Below are 19,906 nucleotides of genomic sequence, written 5' to 3' on the forward strand. Positions count from 1 at the left end.
GCGGCCACGGAGCAGAAATGAGACGTTCCCTTCTTAAATTGGAGAATTATTCTCTCTGCTGGTGCTCTGTGCACCAGAACCAGTGGTGGGTTTCAAAAATTTTTCAAACCTACTCTGTGGGTGTGGCCTCCTTTGTGGGAGTGGCTTGCCAGCCATGTGACCTGGTGGGAGTGGCTTGCCGGCCATATGTTTTTTTTCTCTCTCTCTCTCTCTCCTTCCTTTTGTCTCTCTGTCCCTTTTTCCTTTTTTTCTTTCATATCTCTCTCACTTTTTCTTTCTTTTTTTCTTTTTTATTTCTATCTTTCTTCCTTTCTTTCTCTTTCTCTCTCTGTGTGAGTCTGTCTGTCTGTCTGTGTGTGTGTGTGTGTGTGTGTGAATGGTGGGTTTCAAAAAATTTTGGAACCTCTTCTGTAGGTGTGGCCTGCTTTCTGGTGGAACCTCTTCTAACCGGTTCAGTAGATTTGACGAACCGGTTCTACCGAACTGGTGCGAACTGGTAGGAACCCACCTCTGTGTAGAGGCAAAAGAACTGTGTAGAGGCAAAAGTCATCCTGTTAGAAATTAAGAGAATTTGGGTGAATTAAAGAGGACTGATTTAGAAGCTTCGTCTCTAAGTGTAGACATTGTACAAGAAAAAGATATTGGAGTGTGTGTGTTTTTGTTTTTCCAAAATGCTTTAATGGGTGGATAGGAAGGCCTGAAAACACACACAAATTCACAACACACAGGCTTCCCCCTACGCCCACTCTGAATTAATTCATAGTTCAGGGATACTAATTTATAGTACTTAGTATGATGGCATTAACTTCTAAGGAACTGAGCCTAAGGTAAGACTATTATTATTTATTTATTTTTATTTATCATGAAATTTATTTGCTGCCCATCTAATTTCAAAGAGATTCTGGGTGGCTTGCAACATAAACACATTAAAATCATGTAAATATAAAGATGCCCAGTAAAATCACAATACAAAGAGAATAAATGATTGATGCAAGATGGAGCAGATTGCAGCCGGTTGTACGGGGGCAGGAGGGGGAAACGAGAGGTTAACTCTTGCTTAATCAACCAGCTTGAGTTTGAAGCTCTCCAGTGGTGGGATTCCAAATTGTTTACTACTGGTTCTGTGGGCGTGGCTTGGTGGGCGTGGCTTGGTGGGAGTGGCAGGAGAAGGATACTGTATAATCTCCATTCCCACCCCACTGCAGGGGAAGGTTACTGCAAAATCCCCATTCCCTCCCGATCATCTGGGACTCGGGAGGCAGAGAATAGATGGGGTGGGGCGAGTCAGAGGTGGTATTTACCGGTTCTCTGAACTACTCAAAATTTCCGCTACTGGTTCTCCAGAACTGGTCAGAACCTGCTGAATGCCACCTCTGAAGCTCTCCCATTGGTGTCCCAAGCCATCTGGCAGAGCCAGAGATACTCCAAATGGCAGGAGCCACAGCAGAGAAGGCTCTTGTCCTGGATCCCACCGGTCAAAATTCCTCGACGGATGGGACATGCAGTATGCTCTTTCTGCTTGAGGGGAGAGGCAGTCTTATCAGGGTGAGATGGTTCCTCAAATCAATTAAGTGGTATATTTACTCTTGCTTTTATATAGTGTGGCACAGATCTAAGAAAACTATTTTCACTTATTTGGTGGAGCCAACTATAACAATAGCAACAGCACTTAGACATATATAGCAATAGCAATAGCAGTTAGACTTATATACCGCTTCATAGGGCTTTCAGCCCTCTCTAAGCAGTTTACAGAGTCAGCAACTTGCCCCCACAGTCTGGGTCATCATTTCACCCACCTCGGAAGGATGGAAGGCTGAGTCAACCTTGAGCCTGGTGAGATTCGATCTGCCAAATTGCAGGCAGGTTGCAGTCAGCAGAAGTAGCTTGCAGTACTGCATTCTAACCACTGCACCACTATGACTCATGGTATACTATAATGCTGAGTGCAATGATAACTTATTGATATAAAAGTAATATCTGTATCTGTATCTGTATCTGTATCATCTATATCTATATCTATATCTATATCTATATCTATATCTATATCTATATCTATATCTATATCTATATCTATATCTATATCTATATCTATATCTATCTATATCTATATCTATATCTATATCTATCTCTCTATCTCTCTATATCTATCTATCTATCTATCTATCTATCTATCTATCTATCTATCTATCTATCTATCTGCCTGCCTGCCTGCCTGCCTGCCTGCCTGCCTGCCTGCCTGCCTGCCTGCCTGCCTGCCTGCCTGCAAACACATACATAATTCCCTGCTTAATACCTGTCATTTACAAGGGATGTTATCTCCCGAAGAGGCATCAAAATAATAGCATGTGACATTGGCCAAGACAAAATTATTGACTAACAATTAACAATTAATCATTGTTTGTTAACATATCTCTTCAAACAGAGCCATAAATCTGAAAAGCCAAATATCAAACTGTGTAGAAAGTACGCTAACACCAACTTTGCAATTTAAGCCTGAGAGTGATTTTATGAATTCAGGTGTTAGCTCTGGAAATTGTTCACTGGGGATTTTAAAGTGCTTTAATTTTCTTCAGGTTTAATTAGGCTGTGTACACACAATTCTATCTTAACTAGGATATTGATGAACATTGAAATGCTGCAAGAACATGATGCATTAGTGTTTATTCACCTTTTGTACAATTAGTGAGGGCTATAGCTTATTCCAGGGGCGTAGTAAAGAAGGATAGGTTGGGAGAAGCACAAGTTAAACACTTCTCTACACGGATCGGCATATTAAAAGTTCTCATTAGCTGCTTCCCCGATTGTCCATAAAACATCTGAGAAAATGTAGAGCTTGGTAGGTTGTACGCAATTCCCCCCCACCCTCATGCTGAGTTAAAAACACAGTATGGGTCCAATTTGCTTCCAGGTTGTCAAATTGTTTCTTTATATGTTTTAAGCTCCATATGAAGTGTTAGGGACTTTTTAAAATGCTCAGTTTTCAGCTTGAGCTGTTTCCCCTGTCTGGATGTTTCTGATGCTGAAGAGTGCTAATAAATGTGCAGTTGCCTGTCAATCTTATTCATGTCAGACCTAATATGATGAGGCCTGCTTAGGACTTAGATGGGAGATACTAGGAAGTACTACGGCTAGACTGGGAAGTCAAAAACAACTTGCAGGAAGACAACGGCAAACCAGTATTGTACCCTTGGTGTTGTGACTCAGCAGCGAGTCTTTTCGGAATGCAAGATTAACGATGCAGCTGGGGCTCGTTAGTGGGGTTTTGGGGATAAAAGGACGGATGGTGCCACGCCCTAGTTGCAGGAGTCAACGTTCCTTGATCCTTGATCGTGGTTTCTTTGATGTACACTTGGAAAAGTGATTTGACTTCTGTAACCCTGATTCGTAGAGACATTGGAAGAAGTGCTTTGTTTTCTGTAACCCTGATTCAAGGATACACTTGGAAAAGTGCATTGCGTTCTAAGAGTTTTTGTTTTGTATTCTGTTATCTCGTCAGAGACTGTATTTATGTTATTCTTGGGCTCTCAGCCAGTTTGAGCCGAGAGTTATAAAGAGTGATAAAGAGAGTCCTTTTAAGTTTGTCTGCCTGCCGTTTGTTAACGAGCGGAGAACGGGGGGCGGGGACAGAACACCTTGGTAGGAAAACTACTTGGTTTAAGGTAGATTACAACTATGAAAATTAGCAAGCATAAAAATTAAAACAGATGAATGAAAATTATTAAAATTAATATTATATCCATAGCTGTATAGCATTTTTATTTTCCATACTGTTATTGACATTCATCAACTTCCTTCTCACTTCTACCTCTTGTCTCATCCATTCATAAAATGTATTCCATGTCCTATAATATTTTGAGTCTTCTTTATCTTTAATTTTTAAAGTTAATCTATCCACTTCAGCACAATCCCAAATTTTCCTAATTATATTGTCATCTGATGGGGTGTTCACATTTTTCCAATATTTAGCATATATGGTTCTTGCTGCCATCAATATATGCAACACTAAATATATGGTTGCTTTGTCTTATACCTAAAAGGCATGTTTCAATATGTTGCTCAGTTATCATTTCTAACCAATTATGAATTTTCACCCAGCAATTCCTTGCTTTCTTACACGTCCACCACATGTGGTAGTATGTTCCTGGAATCTGGTGACATTTCCAGCATTTGGCAGAAGAGTTCTTATACATTTTGGCTACTGTTGCAGGTGGTAAATGCCACCTATAAAAGTACATTTTAAATTAATATAATGCAAATAATTGTTATTATGTTTTATTTTATTTTTACCTAAATTTTAGTGCAGAGAAATATATAGTTCTCAAGGGTATGGGGCACTGTTCTGACCCCCCTTCTCCGCTCGTTCAAAGACAACAGGCAGACAAACTTAAAAGGAAAGAACTTTATCAGTCCTCGGCTCAGACTGGCTGCGAGCCCAAAAATAAACATAAATAAAGTCTCTGGCAAGAAGATAACAGAATGCAAAACAAAACTCTTACAAAACAATTCACTTCTCCAAGTGTCTCCTAGAATCAGGGTTACAGAAAGCAAATCACTTCTCCAAGTGTCTCTCACAAACAAACCACGACCGATGCACGATGAACATTGACTCCTGCAACCAGGGCGTGGCATCATCCGTCCTTTTATCACCAGAAGACGACACTAACGAGCCCCAGCTGCATTGTTAATCTTGCATCCCGACTCAAGTCACAGCAAACCTCTGCTGAGTCACAACAGGGCACTAAAGGCTTAATTATTTCTTTTCCTAGGGGTGATTAAAATTGCCCCAGTACACTTACTAAAGGCAAGAATAAAAGTTCACACTTGAGAGATTTATTTTCTTCACTACCAGCAATTAGGCTGAGTTAAAAAAAGTTTTAATTTGCACATCATTTATAAAATGTGAAGTATAGACTAAGAGACCTTCCATAGTAGCAGTCATTTTGGATGGAAATGGGCTCTCTTGAATTGATTACTTTAGGAGATCTTTTCCCTTCATTGCACATGTCTGTTATGTACGGAAGAGCAAGTTCAAACTTGTCAGCCAAGAGTGGTTTATCCTGGAGTCAGCCTATTAGTTCCAATGCATTTAAGCCAAATTAACATTTCAAAATGCTGGAGAGCCCTGTCATTAGCACATTTTGATGCAGTACAGGAAGTGAAATATAGGAAAATTCCAAATGAACAACTTTTTATATATACTGAAGGCTCATCATTTGAGTAATTTCATCAATTTTTTTGTATATGTTGGGTCCAGTGGTGGGTCTCAATATTTTTTAGAACTTCTTCTGTAGGTGTGGCCTGCTTTGTGGAAATGGCTTGCTGGCCATGTGACTGGGTGGGAGTGGCTTGCCAGCCATGTGACCGAGTGGGAGTGGCTTGGCAGTCATGTGACTGGGTGAGCTTGGCCAACTTGTAAAATGTGGTGAAACTCGCTTAACAATGCTTTTGCTTAGCAACCAAAATGTTGGCTCAGAAACTCTGGCATTTGAAGCACGCAAGACTTAAAGCTGTCAAGTTACAAGACCCTTGACTCCTAACCCTCTAGAAAAAAAAACCCAGGGGTGTTCAAACTTGACAGCTTTAAGACTTGTGGACTTCAACTCCCAGAATTCCTCCTCTAGTCATGTTGGCTCAGGAACTCTGACATTGAAGTGTGCAAGTCTTAAAGCTGTCAAGTTACAAGACCCTTGCACCCCTAACCCTTTAGAAAAAAACCCAGGGGTGTTCAAACCTGACAGCTTTAAGACTTTAAGGTTTAGATAGGACTCTTAGAGGCGGGCGGGGCGATTGGTGAGCTAGCCAATCAGGGAGCGGCGGGCAGGGCAAGCGTGGTGTGGACGGGTGGAGGGAGGGAGCTGGGACTGGTTCTAAACAGCATGGTAGATTTGTGGAACCTCTTCTATAGAAGAGGTTAGAACTGGCAGGAACCCACCCCTGGTTGGGTCTCTGAATTGGTTTGTATATCGGTGGTCTTTGATCACAGTAATAAAATTTTCTCTGTTGATGGAACACAGAGGTCTTGCTTATTTAGCTATAAAAATATATACATATAACAATATACCAATAGCAATACAATACAATATAATACAATAATAACGTAAAATAAAATAGCAGTAACTGCGACAGGGATCTTGAAATCCTAGTGGACAATCACTTAAATATGAGCCAGTAGTGTGCAGCAGCTGCCAAAAAAGTCAATGCAATCCTAGGCTGAATTAACAAGAGGGGATAGAATCAAGATCATGTGAAGGGTTAGTACTACTAACCCTTACTTGGTAAGATGTTACTTTTAATACTGCAGCTAGTTGTGGTCACCACAATATAAAAAAGATGTTGAGACTCTGGAAAGAGTGTAGAGGACAGCGGCAAAGATGATTAGAGTTCTGGAGGTTAAAATATATGAACTGTTGCAGGAACTGGGTATGTCCAGTTTAAAGAACTAGGGGTGTTCCAATATTTGAGGGGCTGCCACAAAAAAGAGAGGAACAACCTACTTTTCAAAGCTGTAAAGGCAAGACAAGAAGCAATGATTGGAAACTAACCAAGGGAACACGCAACCTAGAACTAAGGAGAAATTTCCTGAAAGTGAGAACAATCAATCAGTGGAATAGCTTGCTTTGAGAAGTTGTGGGTGCTCCCTCTCTTTTAAGAATTGACTGGACAGCCATTTGTCTGAAATGGTATAGGGTCTCCTGCTTGAGCAGGGGGTTGGACTAGATGACCTCCAAGGTTCCTTCTAAGTCCGGAAGCTAAAATAAGATAAGGCTTTATCTGTACTTTTGTAGTGTGTTAGCCAGACTTTTAAAACGAAGTAATTTTGATCTTGTCCCCTTTAATCTGGGATTCCTGATTTTTCCTCTTTTATTACATGCCCTCCATGTTCTTTGGATTACTATTAGTTAAATGAAATACCCACTTGAATGGTTATTTTTTTTTCATTATCAACTCCTTTTTCTTTATAATTTATATTGCTGAATTCTGTCAGAATTTCCTGTCTAATTTCCTTTGAGAAATCCATAATGGGCGTTATTTTATCCACGCCAGGTGGCTTTTTTAAAATGCTCTTTCAGCTTTGTTGTTCGTTTGCAAATGTTACATTAACCAATCACATAATCAATGACAAGACTCTCATGCATATTTTTTTAAATGTTAATTGTTATTTTTTTATATTTATCATTTTGTGGCTATTCTATAATTTTTATAAAATGTCTTAAAAACTCTTAACTGCGGTGGAAAACGAGGTAGAAATGTTATTAGTAAAGGTAATTTGAAAAAGATTTAGAAAGATGCAATACTTGAATAAAGACACCAAGACATGTTATTAATATGAATCTTTCTTGGAATGGATTTTTTTTTTTACAAAAGTAGAGTGCAATTCTAAATGAAGTACTAAAAATGTCACTGTAGAAGGAGACTTAATGGACACTAGATGTCTTCCACATTTATGATCATCTTATGCTAATATTATTCTACTTTTATACGCATAGTACTTGTGTTTGAAGGATTTGTGGATTTTCTTGAAAGTATGGTTTCTGCTTGAAGAATAGGTGACAAATCTGGCTATGAGAGCTTTTGTACATCTTTGGGCTGCGTGCCAGTTTCATTTGTCCCTGGATCAAGATGCAATGACTCATAAATCACCACCCAAATGGATTGCTGTACAGTGCTTTAAACAACTACAATTAAAGAGCATACGGAAGATGCAGTTGGTTCAAAAGGCAATAGCAATAGCAGTTAGATTAATATACCGCTTCCTAGGGCTTTCAGCCCTCTCTAAGCGGTTTACAGAGTCAGCATATCGCCCCCACAGTCTGGGTCCTCATTTTACCCATCTCGGAAGGATGGAAGGCTGAGTCAACCTTGAGCCGGTCAGATTTGAACCGCCGAACTGCAGCTTAGCAGTCAGCTGAAGTGGCCTGCAGTACTGCACTCTAACTACTGTGCCACCTCGGCTCTGTAGGACAGGCAATTGTGAGTACTCTTTAACCTACAGATACCACACATCTACTCCACAATTGGTTGGCAGTATGCTTTCAAATTCAATCCAAAATGTTTATACGTAATTACCGGCGGTGGGATTTACTTATCTTCCCTACAGGTTTACAAATTGAACACACGTACGTGCTAGCTTCACTCGCACGTGGCGCATCTGTGCATGCACACTGCCCTCTGTGCATGCGCAGTGCTCACTCATTATGTTGGGGTGGGCGGGTGAGGCCTTCCGCAGCCACACCTACCAGTTCACCCGAACTGGAGAGAATTGGCTGCATACCATCTCTAGTAGTTACCTATAAAAAGCCCTTCACTGCATCCATCTGGGTTATTTGAGGAGCTGTCTCTCTCCAATTTATTCTCATCAGATTCAGCAGGAGAGGCATGCTAGTGGTTGTCTTCTAATGAAAGAGTTTGTAAGGACCACACAAGAGATCCACTTTGGTGATGCCACCTGCTCCTTAGAACATCAGCCCCTCTGGAGACTGGATTATCCCTGACCATGTTGGCTTTTCATAAGGTTTTAAAGCTGTGGCTGTATCATCATGGGGTTGGTAAATCTCACAGTGTCCGTGAGATGGGGATGCTGATGGGCTGCTGTGCTTTTACCTCAGCATTCATTTATGAACTAATTGTTGTGATATTTATTGTGTTGGATTTTAATCAATGAGAAATTATTTAATCACTGTTGTCTTCATGATATGATGGAAAGTAAAATAAATAAAATAAAATACCTTGAAATGAGTTCAAACAGTCATGCTGAGCGTTCAGATATATTTGGCTGTCTCTATATTTCAAGAAAAATATGTTTCCTTTCCAAAGCTTTTAAATGTTTTGCACTGTTATATTGCTTTATTGATTTTTCCATGTGAAGATTATATAGAATTACCTTTAGATCACAGCTATTTTCTGTTTCGAATAAAAAAAACCCCATACTTTATACTTTTAGGTTCTGTGCTTTCCCCCTCACCTGGGCCTGACTTTTGAAAAGAAACGGATTATTGATATACTATGCACGTTGTATTTTTCTACTGATTTCCCTCCTACCCTCGCTCAAACTGAATGTAAAAGAAACGAAGAAAAAGCCATCATTGTCATGTTAAATTGTTGGTTCATCCACAAGCTAGATGAAAGTACAAAAGGCAACTGATAAATATTAATAAATGTCAAGTCTAAAATGGAACTTGTTTTAAAATGTCAAAAACAATCCATGTGAAGAGAATCGGTAGTTATTTTCTTTCATTATTTTAACATTAGCTCACAGTGGTCAAGTGCATGAGAAAAATCTATAACCATGTAGGAGAAGAACACAGTTTTGTATGTACAGATATCATATAATTAAAGAAATACAAGATGACATATTAATGGCCTTTAATTATTCCTGCAAGATTTATAAGTATGTAATTTTCCAGGTGCAAAAGGAGTAATTAGGAAGATAAGTAATACAAGCTGTTGGATGTGAAATTAATATGTATATTTTGATTGAAGAAGCACAAATTTGGCATGTTGCCTAAGGAGCTGATGTTCTGAAAATGTTTCTTCAGAATTCTAACATCAATGTATCTTAATTGTTAGGGATTTCAGGAAATCTAAATCATTAAAATTCCATAGACATATGGCAGAGCAAAAGGAAGCTGTATAATTCCACAAGTAATAAATACGAACTGGGAACTAGCTTCATTAGCACCAATTTTTTTAAAAAAATCATTCGTTTCCAAGAGGACTAAGTTGGAGAAAGGCACTGCTTTTTAAATCACACTGATGTTCATTCCAATGAAATAACTACCTGGGATTATTTACTGGACCAAATTAGCTATTTACTTATGCTGATAAACTGTTCCCAATTTCCGTAGTTCCAAATCAGCTTGCAAGTTAAAAGCAGAAATAGTGTCAAATGCATTCCACCAGGCATTTGATTTAAATTGAATTTTTCCTTCTGGGTCTTTACAATTTATGTACTTTGGGGGAAAAGCTGGTCTAGACACTTGTAGATTCTTTCCTTTCCCTTTTTTTCCATCTTGAAAAATAGGAGAATGAAAATTGCAGGAAGAGCTGGGGATAACAAAGGTTTGAGCCTTACCTTTCTTACTGTGTTTCCCTGAAGATAAGACAAGGTCTCATTTTCTTTTCACACACACACACCCCGAAATAAGCACTTGGCCTTATTTTGGGGGGTGGTCTTATTATTTCTGAGGTGCAGGAGGAGGCGAGCATGGTCACCTCATGGCTGCTGTTGTGTTGCGCTGCTGCAGCAGTGAGGTGCAATACTGGGCCTACCACCCTTTCTGTGGCGGCCATTAGTATGACAGAAGCAGTGCGGTGGCTAGGGTTGCAAGAGCAGCCATTGGGTAAGGGTATGTGGGGTGCGTGGGGCATGTTTCCCCCTCCCTTACCCCCTCCAGTCTCACCTCCTCACCTCGTGCAACCAGAGAAAATGGTGGAGACTGGCTGCACATGCGTTTAAATATTTTTTTGGGAGGGCTTATTTTACTGCATGAGCTCAAAAGCCCGATTGGCCTTATTATCAGGGGAGGTCTTATTTTTGGGAAAACAGGGTAGCACTTGACTTTTCATGAATTTTGGAAATGTCCTTGTCATTGGAAGTCTGGGGGTCGAGATATCAATTGTGCAAATCAATCACACCCAACGTAATCTACTGATGTAAGAGAATTTAAAGTATACAATTCCCATGAAGCCAGTGGTGGGTTTCAAAATTTTTTAGAACCTCTTCCGTAGGTGTGGCCTGCTTTGTGGGAGTGGCTTGCTGACCACATGGGAGTGGCTTGGCAGCAATGTGACTGAGTGGGAGTGGCTTGGCAGTCATGTGACTGGGTGGGCATGGTCAACTTGTAAAATGTGGTGAAACTCATTTAACAACTCTCTTGCTTAGCAACCAAAATATTGGATCAGGAACTCTGGCATTGAAGTGTGCAAGTCTTAAAGCTGTGAAGTTACAAGACCCTTGCACCCCTAACCCTTTAGAAAAAACCCCCAGGGGTGTTCAAACTTGACAGCTTTAAGACTTTAAAGTTTAGATAGGACTCTTAGAGGCGGGCGTGGCGATTGGTGAGCCAGCCAATCAGTGAGCAATGGGCGGGGCAAGTGTGGTGCAGACGGGCAGGGGGTGGGAGCTGGAACCGGTTCTAAATGGCACGGTAGATTTGTGGAACCTCTTCTATAGAAGAGGTTAGAACTGGCAGGAACCCACCCCTGCATGAAGCTATGATAACGTATAGCTGACACCTATACTATCGTGAACATTCTTCAATGCTTCAGTCCATCCAAATTTTAGTAGTGATATGGACTGAATTTATATTATGTAGCTGTATGTTTGGAGTGGGCTAGGATGGGGTGTGATGGAAGGCCAATTGCAAAATGTATCATCCTACTTACAAGTCCTTTTACACCACTACTAATGCCACAGCTGAGTACGATTGTAGGAGATGACCAAACTGAGCCTGAGGGAGGGGTCAAATGTGTCATCAGTCTTGAGTCCTTTTGCACCCACAAAAGATCTAAGTTCAGCCCACTTTGAATCCCACTGATTGTTATCTACCACCAATTTCCTTTGACTGTTAGTAGTTCAGATATTTGTAGAGACCATGCATACATATGCAATAAACCTTTGTATTCATTTTAAACGGCCTGGACTTTTTGATTTCCCTGTGCTGGATTATGACCACAGAATTGTACCTAACATTTAAAGAACATTATTATTATCACGGTGTCCCTAACCAATAGGACATTTTTCCAAGTACAATATTTTTATCCATCAGAAATCTCCCATTTCTGATGGTTAAAATACTTTCATGATAAAAGATTGGCTACTTCATTCCTTAAAGTATGTCCCCAAATTAAAATCAAATACCTCTTCAAGAACATCAGCAAGTTTACTAAGGATCTCTTCAGGGAGGCTCTGGAATGTTGGAACACTGTAAGACAAAGATGAAAGATCCTGTAAGTTGATATAATTGGAAATTTTTATTGAGAAAAGCTCCAGAAAAAAATAAAACAAACCTGTAGAATATATGAGTACATTTTAACAGACATGCAGTAAGAAAACATACAGGGAGTCCTCGATGTACAATCACGCATTTAGTGACCATTTGAAGTTACAATGAAAAAAGTGACTGACGACCCTTTTTCACACTTATGACTGTTGCCAGGGCCGCCAAGAGGATTATTAAGTGCTGGAACAAGACTAGTATGGGCCACCTCATCTACACATGGACACATAAATCAATAATGCCCTAACTATACATTTACAATGTACAGCGTTTTTGAGCAGATTTTTGAGATGACATTTCATAACCATTCATAAACTGAAATGAAATATAAAATATATTCATAAACGAAATGAAACTAAACTTGCAAACTTAAACAAGTAATAACATTAAAATTCAATAAATTACATAAATAACTGTTCACTGAGTTTCAGATTAATAAGGGTTATGTCAAACAAAGCTGCAAGGCAACTTTGCTATACACACAAAGTATGAAGTATATATCCAATATTGCTTCTCTTTTTAAAAAAATGGCTTTGTAAATTTTTTTAAAATGTTCCCATTCATGGCCCCCCTTTGAGCTCCATGGGCCCTGGAACAATGTACCGGTACACCAGGGGTGGGTTTCAACTGGTTTGCGGCGGTCCCTCCGAACTGGTTGGTCACCGAACCCGGAAGTAAGTAACTTTCGGGAACGGCGAAGGGCGCGCCCGCCTGCCCACGGTCCTTACCCGGTTTTGATGAGTTCTGCGCTTCCATGCATGCGCAGGACGCATACAGCGCCTGTGCAATTGTTCAGGAGCAGCTTGAGGGTCGTGCAGACACTAGTATGCATGCGTGCACCGCGCGCATGCACAAGGATGCCGCCGGCCCCATTCCAACCGAACCGGTTGGAACGGGGTGAGAAACCCACCCCCTCTCCTCAGGCCTGACTGTTGCAGCATCTCCATAGTTATGTGTTCTGGCCCCCACTTAGCTTGTTCCAACCTACAGTCACACAAAGCTTGCCAAAAGAAAGCCTTTATCAGTCCCGGCTCATGCTGGCTGCGAGCCCAAAATAAACATAGATAAAGTCTCTGGCAACAAGGGTTACACAGCAGAATGCAGAAACAAAACTCTTACAGCACCATGTTTTCAGGAAGCAAAATCACTTATCCAAGTGTCTCACAAACTCAAACAAGAACGGAACTGAATTCTCCATAAACGAACCACGAACAAATGAGTGAACATTGACTTCTGCAACCAGGGCGTGGCACCATCCGTCCTTTTATCTCCAGAAGACGACACTAACGAGCCCCAGCTGCATTGTTATTCCTGCATCCCAACTCAACTCACAGCAAACTTCTGCTGAGTCACAACAGTTATGTGATCAAAATTTAAATGCTTGGTAACTGGCATGTATTTTTATGATGGCTTCAGGGTTTCAAGGTCATGAGATCACCTTTTGCGGCCTTCTGACAAGCAAAGTCAACGGGGAATCCAGATTCGCTTATCAACCATGTTAGTGACTTAAAACTTCAGCGATATACTTAACAAGCATGATGTTGTAAAATAGAGCGAAACTCACAACTTAACAACTGTCGCCTAGAGGTGGAACTCTCACGTCACAATCAAGAGGCTGTGAGTTTGATCCTAGGTAGAGGCAGATATTTCTCTCTCTGGGCACAATGAGTAAATATCTGCTGCGAACTCTACATTGGTGACAGGAAGGGTATCCAGCCAGTAAACATTCATCTCTATTCAGTTTCCCCGACTCCACCCCACCAGGGATTTGGAAGTCATTAAAATATTTTTTTAAAGGCATTTACATTATCTTCACATTATTTTGTATGTCTGTGTGTCTATGGGTACAATTTTTGAAGAGATGTGGTATTAGAATTCTTTATAAACAACCCATAAGCATTTCATCATACTCAACACATTGGCCTCATCACAAGTAAATTTATTATCCCCTGATTAACTTTGCCTCTCTATGTGAAGTCATTTTAAAGAACCTACCCAATAATGCCTCTTAGATCCCTTAAAAAGATAGCTGTTAAGTAAATTGCCTCAAAACAGAAATGATTTGTGCTCAGTGTCATTGTTATAAAATGATAGCCTCAGCATCTGGATCTGCAGATTTCTACATGGCAACGCCAGTTCCTAAGAATGATGTTGCTCCTAACAAGATAATACATTTTATCGTTAGGGACGTCTGCATGGATAGCTTCTTCATTACTCAAGGGATTTCGAAACACTGAATCCTGACAGCAGAAACCAATAAACTTTATGGTTTTTGGCAATCTACTTGTCCTACAATTGCTTTTCAAAAGGGATGGAAAGGATGGGAATGCAACTTAGATAGAATTTTCTATCCCAGAAGTCTATGTTAAATGTAAATAATTACTTCAGCATGAGCGACTCAAGTACGTTTAGACTAATATATTTACTCTGTGTTCATGTGTCAAAGAAAGTGCTTGCCTTCAAATGGCTTCTTTTTAATGTGCCTTTTGACCAATCTTTTTATTGTTAAAAATGTCATAGAAAATTGTACATTACATATTAAAATTATGTATAACGATGCACCATTATTCAAAGCCGTAAGGATGAAACTCAACAGAGCTGCTAACAACTCTTACGGGCAACACCTAAGTATTATTCTGCTATATATCCCAGAATATTTTCCGTTCTGGCTGAGTCTGAAAACAAAATAAAGAAATATGGATAATGACTATAATTATATTATAATAATTATAGGAGTGAGGTTCCCTTGTGGAACTTAATAATGTCATTTAATTTGGGGGGGGGGGATTCATAAGATTCTTGAAAAAAACTCTAACATACAGAATATAAACAGTTTTTTTAGAAATTATTTCTTCCTTATTTACTATATCTTATATGTAAAGATCATAACTACAGATTTATAGATAAATAAGAATTTCATTAAAAGCATAGAGAAACTACCATTGTTTGAAGTGGCATCAGAGCCTAAAACACTATCCAGTTACTGATAAAGGATAAATAGGTGTGGCTCAGGGTTGAAATGCGGGGTCCTTGGTACAACATCAGCATTAATGATGTTACCTAATTTGGGTAATGAAACATCTGCAAGAAAATAACCAAGCTCAGAGAAGTTTCAAGTTTCATGTTTATTAGAATTTGCATGCCGCCCACTCCCATAGGGACTCTGGGCGGCTCACAACAGACAAGAAACATTTAATTTTAAAAAATAGAGATAAAAAATAAAAATACAATATTAAAATTCATGTCACCCATTCCATCTCAACGGGGCTGGATATCAATCAACAGCCCCAGGCCTGCCGGAACAGCCAGGTCTTGACGGCTTTACGGAAGGCCGGGAGAGTGGTAAGGGTCCGGATCTCTGCAGGCAGATCGTTCCACAGGGCCGGCGCAGCAACAGAGAAGGCCTCCCCCCGAGGAGTCGCCAGCCGGCATTGTCCAGCTGACGGCACCTGGAGGAGGCCCAACCTGTGCGATCTTGTTGGTCGTTGGGAGGTAAGTGGCACCAATGACACCAATGACCCCTCATACTATCCAATATTGTAAAACTGTTCTCACCCAGGCTTCCTTAGAAAATAAAAGCAAAATCTTCATCCCAACAAAACCTCTTTTATTCACACAACTGTGAATTCCTTTCATTCATTCAGTCAGCGCGGCTTATCAAACAGTCTTTCAAAGGAATATTTATCTACAGACACTTTATCCCGTTAGGAGCGCTGTCGGATAATAAGTGTCCAAACACAGAGCAAAGCAAAACTTGGCACAGAGTTCCTCACAAACAGAACTTTCCAGACCCATGAACAAATTGTTTCCTGCAAAAGCCCACTCCCCATTCATTCCTCTTTTATTTCCTATGGGATGGGCCAATCACTTCCAAGGTGTGGCTTTACTCTTGAGTTGACCCTGCTTTCTTAGTTGTTCTTGTCTTCTGGCAGCTCTGCGCATGTGCGCACTGGGAATAGGCTCCAGCTGTTCCTCTGCCTCGCTGCCGTTTACCTCCCAACGACCAATAAGATCACACAGATTGGGCCTCCTCCGGGTGCCGTCGGCCGGTCAATGTCGATTGGCAGCTCCCTGGGGGAGGGCCTTCTCTGTAGCTGCTCCAGCCCTATGGAACGATCTCCCCTTAGAGATCCGGACCCTTACTACTCTTCCGGCCTTTTGTAAAGCCACTAAAACCTGGCTGTTCCAGCAGGCCTGGGGCTGTTGATCAGTATCCAGCCCCACTGTAACAGTATGCATGGTGTGAAATTTTAACCATTGTATTCTTATTTTTAATTTTTTATATATGTTTTTGTCGTGCCTGTAAGCCGCCCAGAGTCCCAAGGGAATGGGCGGCATACAAATGTCAATAAATTCAAATTCAAATTCAATTCCTTCTCTGCCTCCGACACAGAGCCCTCATCTGAGCTTTCCACAGCTCTCAGAACTGGCCCCTGTTCCTCCCCAACCTCCTCATTGTCCGACTATGTTGCCAGCTCCGTAGGCCGCTGGCGCACCACAACAAAATCATCATGTCTCCAATGCTTTCAATAGGAAAAGAAAGTGCTTGATATTGAGAGGTCTATGATCTTAATTTTTGTTTCCTGCATCATCTCTTTTACTGAACTCTACACTAAACTTTACAGTAGTTAAAACCATTTGCCGAAAACGGCAGTGATGTGATGCATCACTCCCAGCTGACATTCTTGTATAACAGATTTCACTCTGACTTCCGATTATTCAATTTACTTCTGAGGTTCTTTATAGGTTTTCTTTTTTTTTTTACACAAGCTAAAGAGATTTGTTAAAAGAGGGTTTAAAGTGTAATCTCTTAATACCTACTTGGAAGAAAATTCCATTGACTAAAGGTAGCCAATTCAACAATGGCCCTTTTTTTCACATGCTGTATCAGCAGTATAATTTCGGAGTTACTTTTTAAAGTTTCAAAAACGTCTTATGCCTATTAATAACTTATGCTATTATAGAATAAAACTTGATTCAAAAGTATTAAATACAAAACAAATACATTGTAAAATAGTCTTAAAGGCAAAGCAAGAATTAAATAAATGTCTATGGAGATTCTTAGTCACTCAAAGTTGTCCCAAATATGCTTTTTTAAGAGGCAACTTTTTTTTCTTTGATATTCTCCAATATTTTAGTTGAATATCATCTCATTTCAACTTTTCTCCAATAATAAATGCTTACTAAATTCTTTTTTTCTTAAAAAATGTATTAGAAGCCTTTTCTCTTGTTTCCCATTTTGAAAAAAAAACTGTGAGGTTTTAATAGTTGTCAATATGTTAAGTATAACAAGAACTAAGTATTTAGGTATACAACAATTTATATATATTTCCACACCACAAAAAAATTATCCAGGAAATGTGAATTCTAAGATGTCAGCTTTTTAACCCAGGAATTTTGATGTTTTAATTTTCTGCCTGGGCTTTGTTACTTTAATAAATTATATTACTTATATTTGCCTACCTCTAAATATATAGCGAGAAAAAAATGAACTAGGCATGCAGAACCCTGGCTAGAAAAATAATTAGATTATTACTATCCTCTGCACAGTTGAATTTCAGTGTCGCACCCTATGTTAATTTTTAATTTAATTTTAATTTGCTTTTTGTATCTAGCTGTTTTTTGTTTCTCGAATAATATTTTTTTTTAAAAAAACCAAGAATCTATTTCCTTGAAATAATTAGAATACACCTTTGTTCTTTGTGATTCATTAAGAGCAAGTTAGAAAAAAAATGGTAGTTAAGTAGTTAGGTAGGTAGGACATTATGAACAGACCAAAAATATAAGAGTGTAACATAGAGCACACATTCTTTACAATACAATTTACAATAAAGGACACTCAACACTAGAAACGTGACCTATAAAAGTTTGTAGCAGAGGTGGTATTCAGCCAGTTCTGAGAGGTTCTGGAGAACTGGTAGCAGAAATTTTGAGTAGTTCAGAGAACCGGCAAATAGACTGTCCCCACCCCTGCTGCCTCCAAGCTGATCTCCTTTTGTTGCCCTGAACAGGAGAACGGAGGTGGAAAGCAGGTTAGTGGGGTGTGGAGGGAATGGGGATTTTGCAATATCCTTCCCCGTCATGCCCACAAAGTGATGCCCACAAAGCCACGCCCACAGAACCATTAGTAAAAAAAAAATTGAATCCCACCACTGGTTTGTAGGTAAATGTTTTGTCGAAGTAAAAGAGGAGGAGAACCGTGTTAGAAAATGGTGGCAAGAGCTGGATGCATTTGACTTTTAATAAAATCTATTAATGGTGCTATCGGTCTCCAGATTTGTTTGAAGGGGAACATGGTAGCTTTTTGCCCCAGCAAATGTTAGAAAGTAGGTGACTAATCATGGCAGCTCATGTATCTGGAATTTTATTCCCCAGTTTCAAAAAATTAAGATTTCCTATACAATTCTGTGACAATGCTAGAAGGAAACGTGTTTCAATGCCTTTGGTGCTGGTTACAGAAGAGCGGATATTCTCCATAAGTTTCAACTTCATGCACAATTTCATACTCAGGATCATAATTAGCGTTTGAAAAGAGATGAAATCTATATGATTATTATCTCATTTATACTTTCATCTAGAATAGTATTCCAACTGGCTGGGGTGACTCAAAGTATGGATGCATTTTCTTATCCTTTATGTCATCACTTATAATTATTTCCTAAATTAATGTATCACCTCTCTGAAGTGTTGAATCTGCTAGCAAATGTGACAATCTGAGTTTCCTCGCATTGTCCTAGACATCTGGTTTCTCTTCTTGGCCAGTTAGTCTTAACAAAGGTGAAAAGGACCTTGGAAGTCTTCTAGTCCAACCACGTCAAGCAGGAAACTCTATACCATTTGAAATAAAACAGAAAACAGAATAACAGAGTTGGAAGGGACCTTGGAGGTCTTCTAGTCCAACCCCCTGCTTAGGCAAGAAACCCTACACCACTTCAGACAAACGGTTATCCAACCTCTACTTGAAAACACCAATATTAGAGCACCCACAATTTCTGGAGGCAAGTTGTTCCACTGATTAATTGTTCCAACTGTCAGGAAATTTCTTCTTAGTTCTAAGTTAGTTCTCTCCTTAGTTAACGGCCTCCCCTTAGATATTGGAACACTGCTATCATATCACCCCTAGTCCTTCTTTTCATTAAACTAAACATACTCAATTCCCACAACTATTCTTATGTTGCAAGGCAATTATTTATTCCTCTATATCAGTGGTTCAGCCTGTGGTTGTTGTGGCCCACCAGCAGCAGATTCGGACCGTGAGGAGGTTGGGGAGGAACATGGGCCAGTCCTGGAGTCTGGTGAAGGCTCTGATGAGGGCTCTGTGTCAGAGGCAGAGAGGGGGCCAGAGCCGTATGCCAGTTATCAGCTGCCTTCAGTCAGATGAACAGCTGGAGCCTGTTCCCAGTGTGCCCATGTTGGAAGATGAAGGGAACAGCTAAAGAACAAGGGTGATTTGTGAGTAAGGCCACAGGTGGACAATGAATGGTCCCTCCCAGCGGAAATAAAAGAGGAGCGAAAGGGGAGTGGAGTTTCCAGGAGACACTTAGTTCATTTAATTGCTTTGTTACTCTCCAAGACTCCTTGCCAAGTTTTGTAAATATCGGCCTGGCAGCTCTCCAAGCCAGATAAGGTCTGTGACTGTAAATTCTCCCTTGAAAGACTTTGTTGGATGTGAATGAGAAGAATTCGCAGTAAATTAATAAAAGAGGTTTTTGTTGGGAAAAGGAGTTTGCTTCATGCTCTTGGTAAGCCTCGGTCAGAACAGTGGTCTAATGTCATCACAGGGGGTCTATGAAAGCTTGAAGAAATGTTCTGATTTAAATCTTGAATTAAGTCTTGGGGGTTGGTGGCCATGGTCTACGGACACAAATGGTACTTAAAGGGGGTCCATGCTGAAGAAGAAGTTGAGA

The 19,906-nt window shown here is 40.0% G+C and overlaps 1 protein-coding gene across 2 annotated transcripts in view; it reads right to left on the reverse strand.

Annotated features, from left to right (window-relative positions):
- Nucleotides 1-19,906, reverse strand: part of PRKG1 (protein kinase cGMP-dependent 1) — an 847,569-nt gene that overhangs the window by 234,383 nt on the left and 593,280 nt on the right. For both annotated transcript variants that reach the window (XM_032231578.1, XM_032231579.1), the window contains exon 5: nt 11,861-11,924. In XM_032231578.1, the coding sequence (XP_032087469.1) occupies nt 11,861-11,924 (64 nt within the window). The remainder of the gene's footprint in view (nt 1-11,860; nt 11,925-19,906) is intronic.

The sequence above is a fragment of the Thamnophis elegans genome, chromosome 15 (assembly GCF_009769535.1).
Source record: "Thamnophis elegans isolate rThaEle1 chromosome 15, rThaEle1.pri, whole genome shotgun sequence".
Classification (NCBI taxonomy): domain Eukaryota; kingdom Metazoa; phylum Chordata; class Lepidosauria; order Squamata; family Colubridae; genus Thamnophis; species Thamnophis elegans.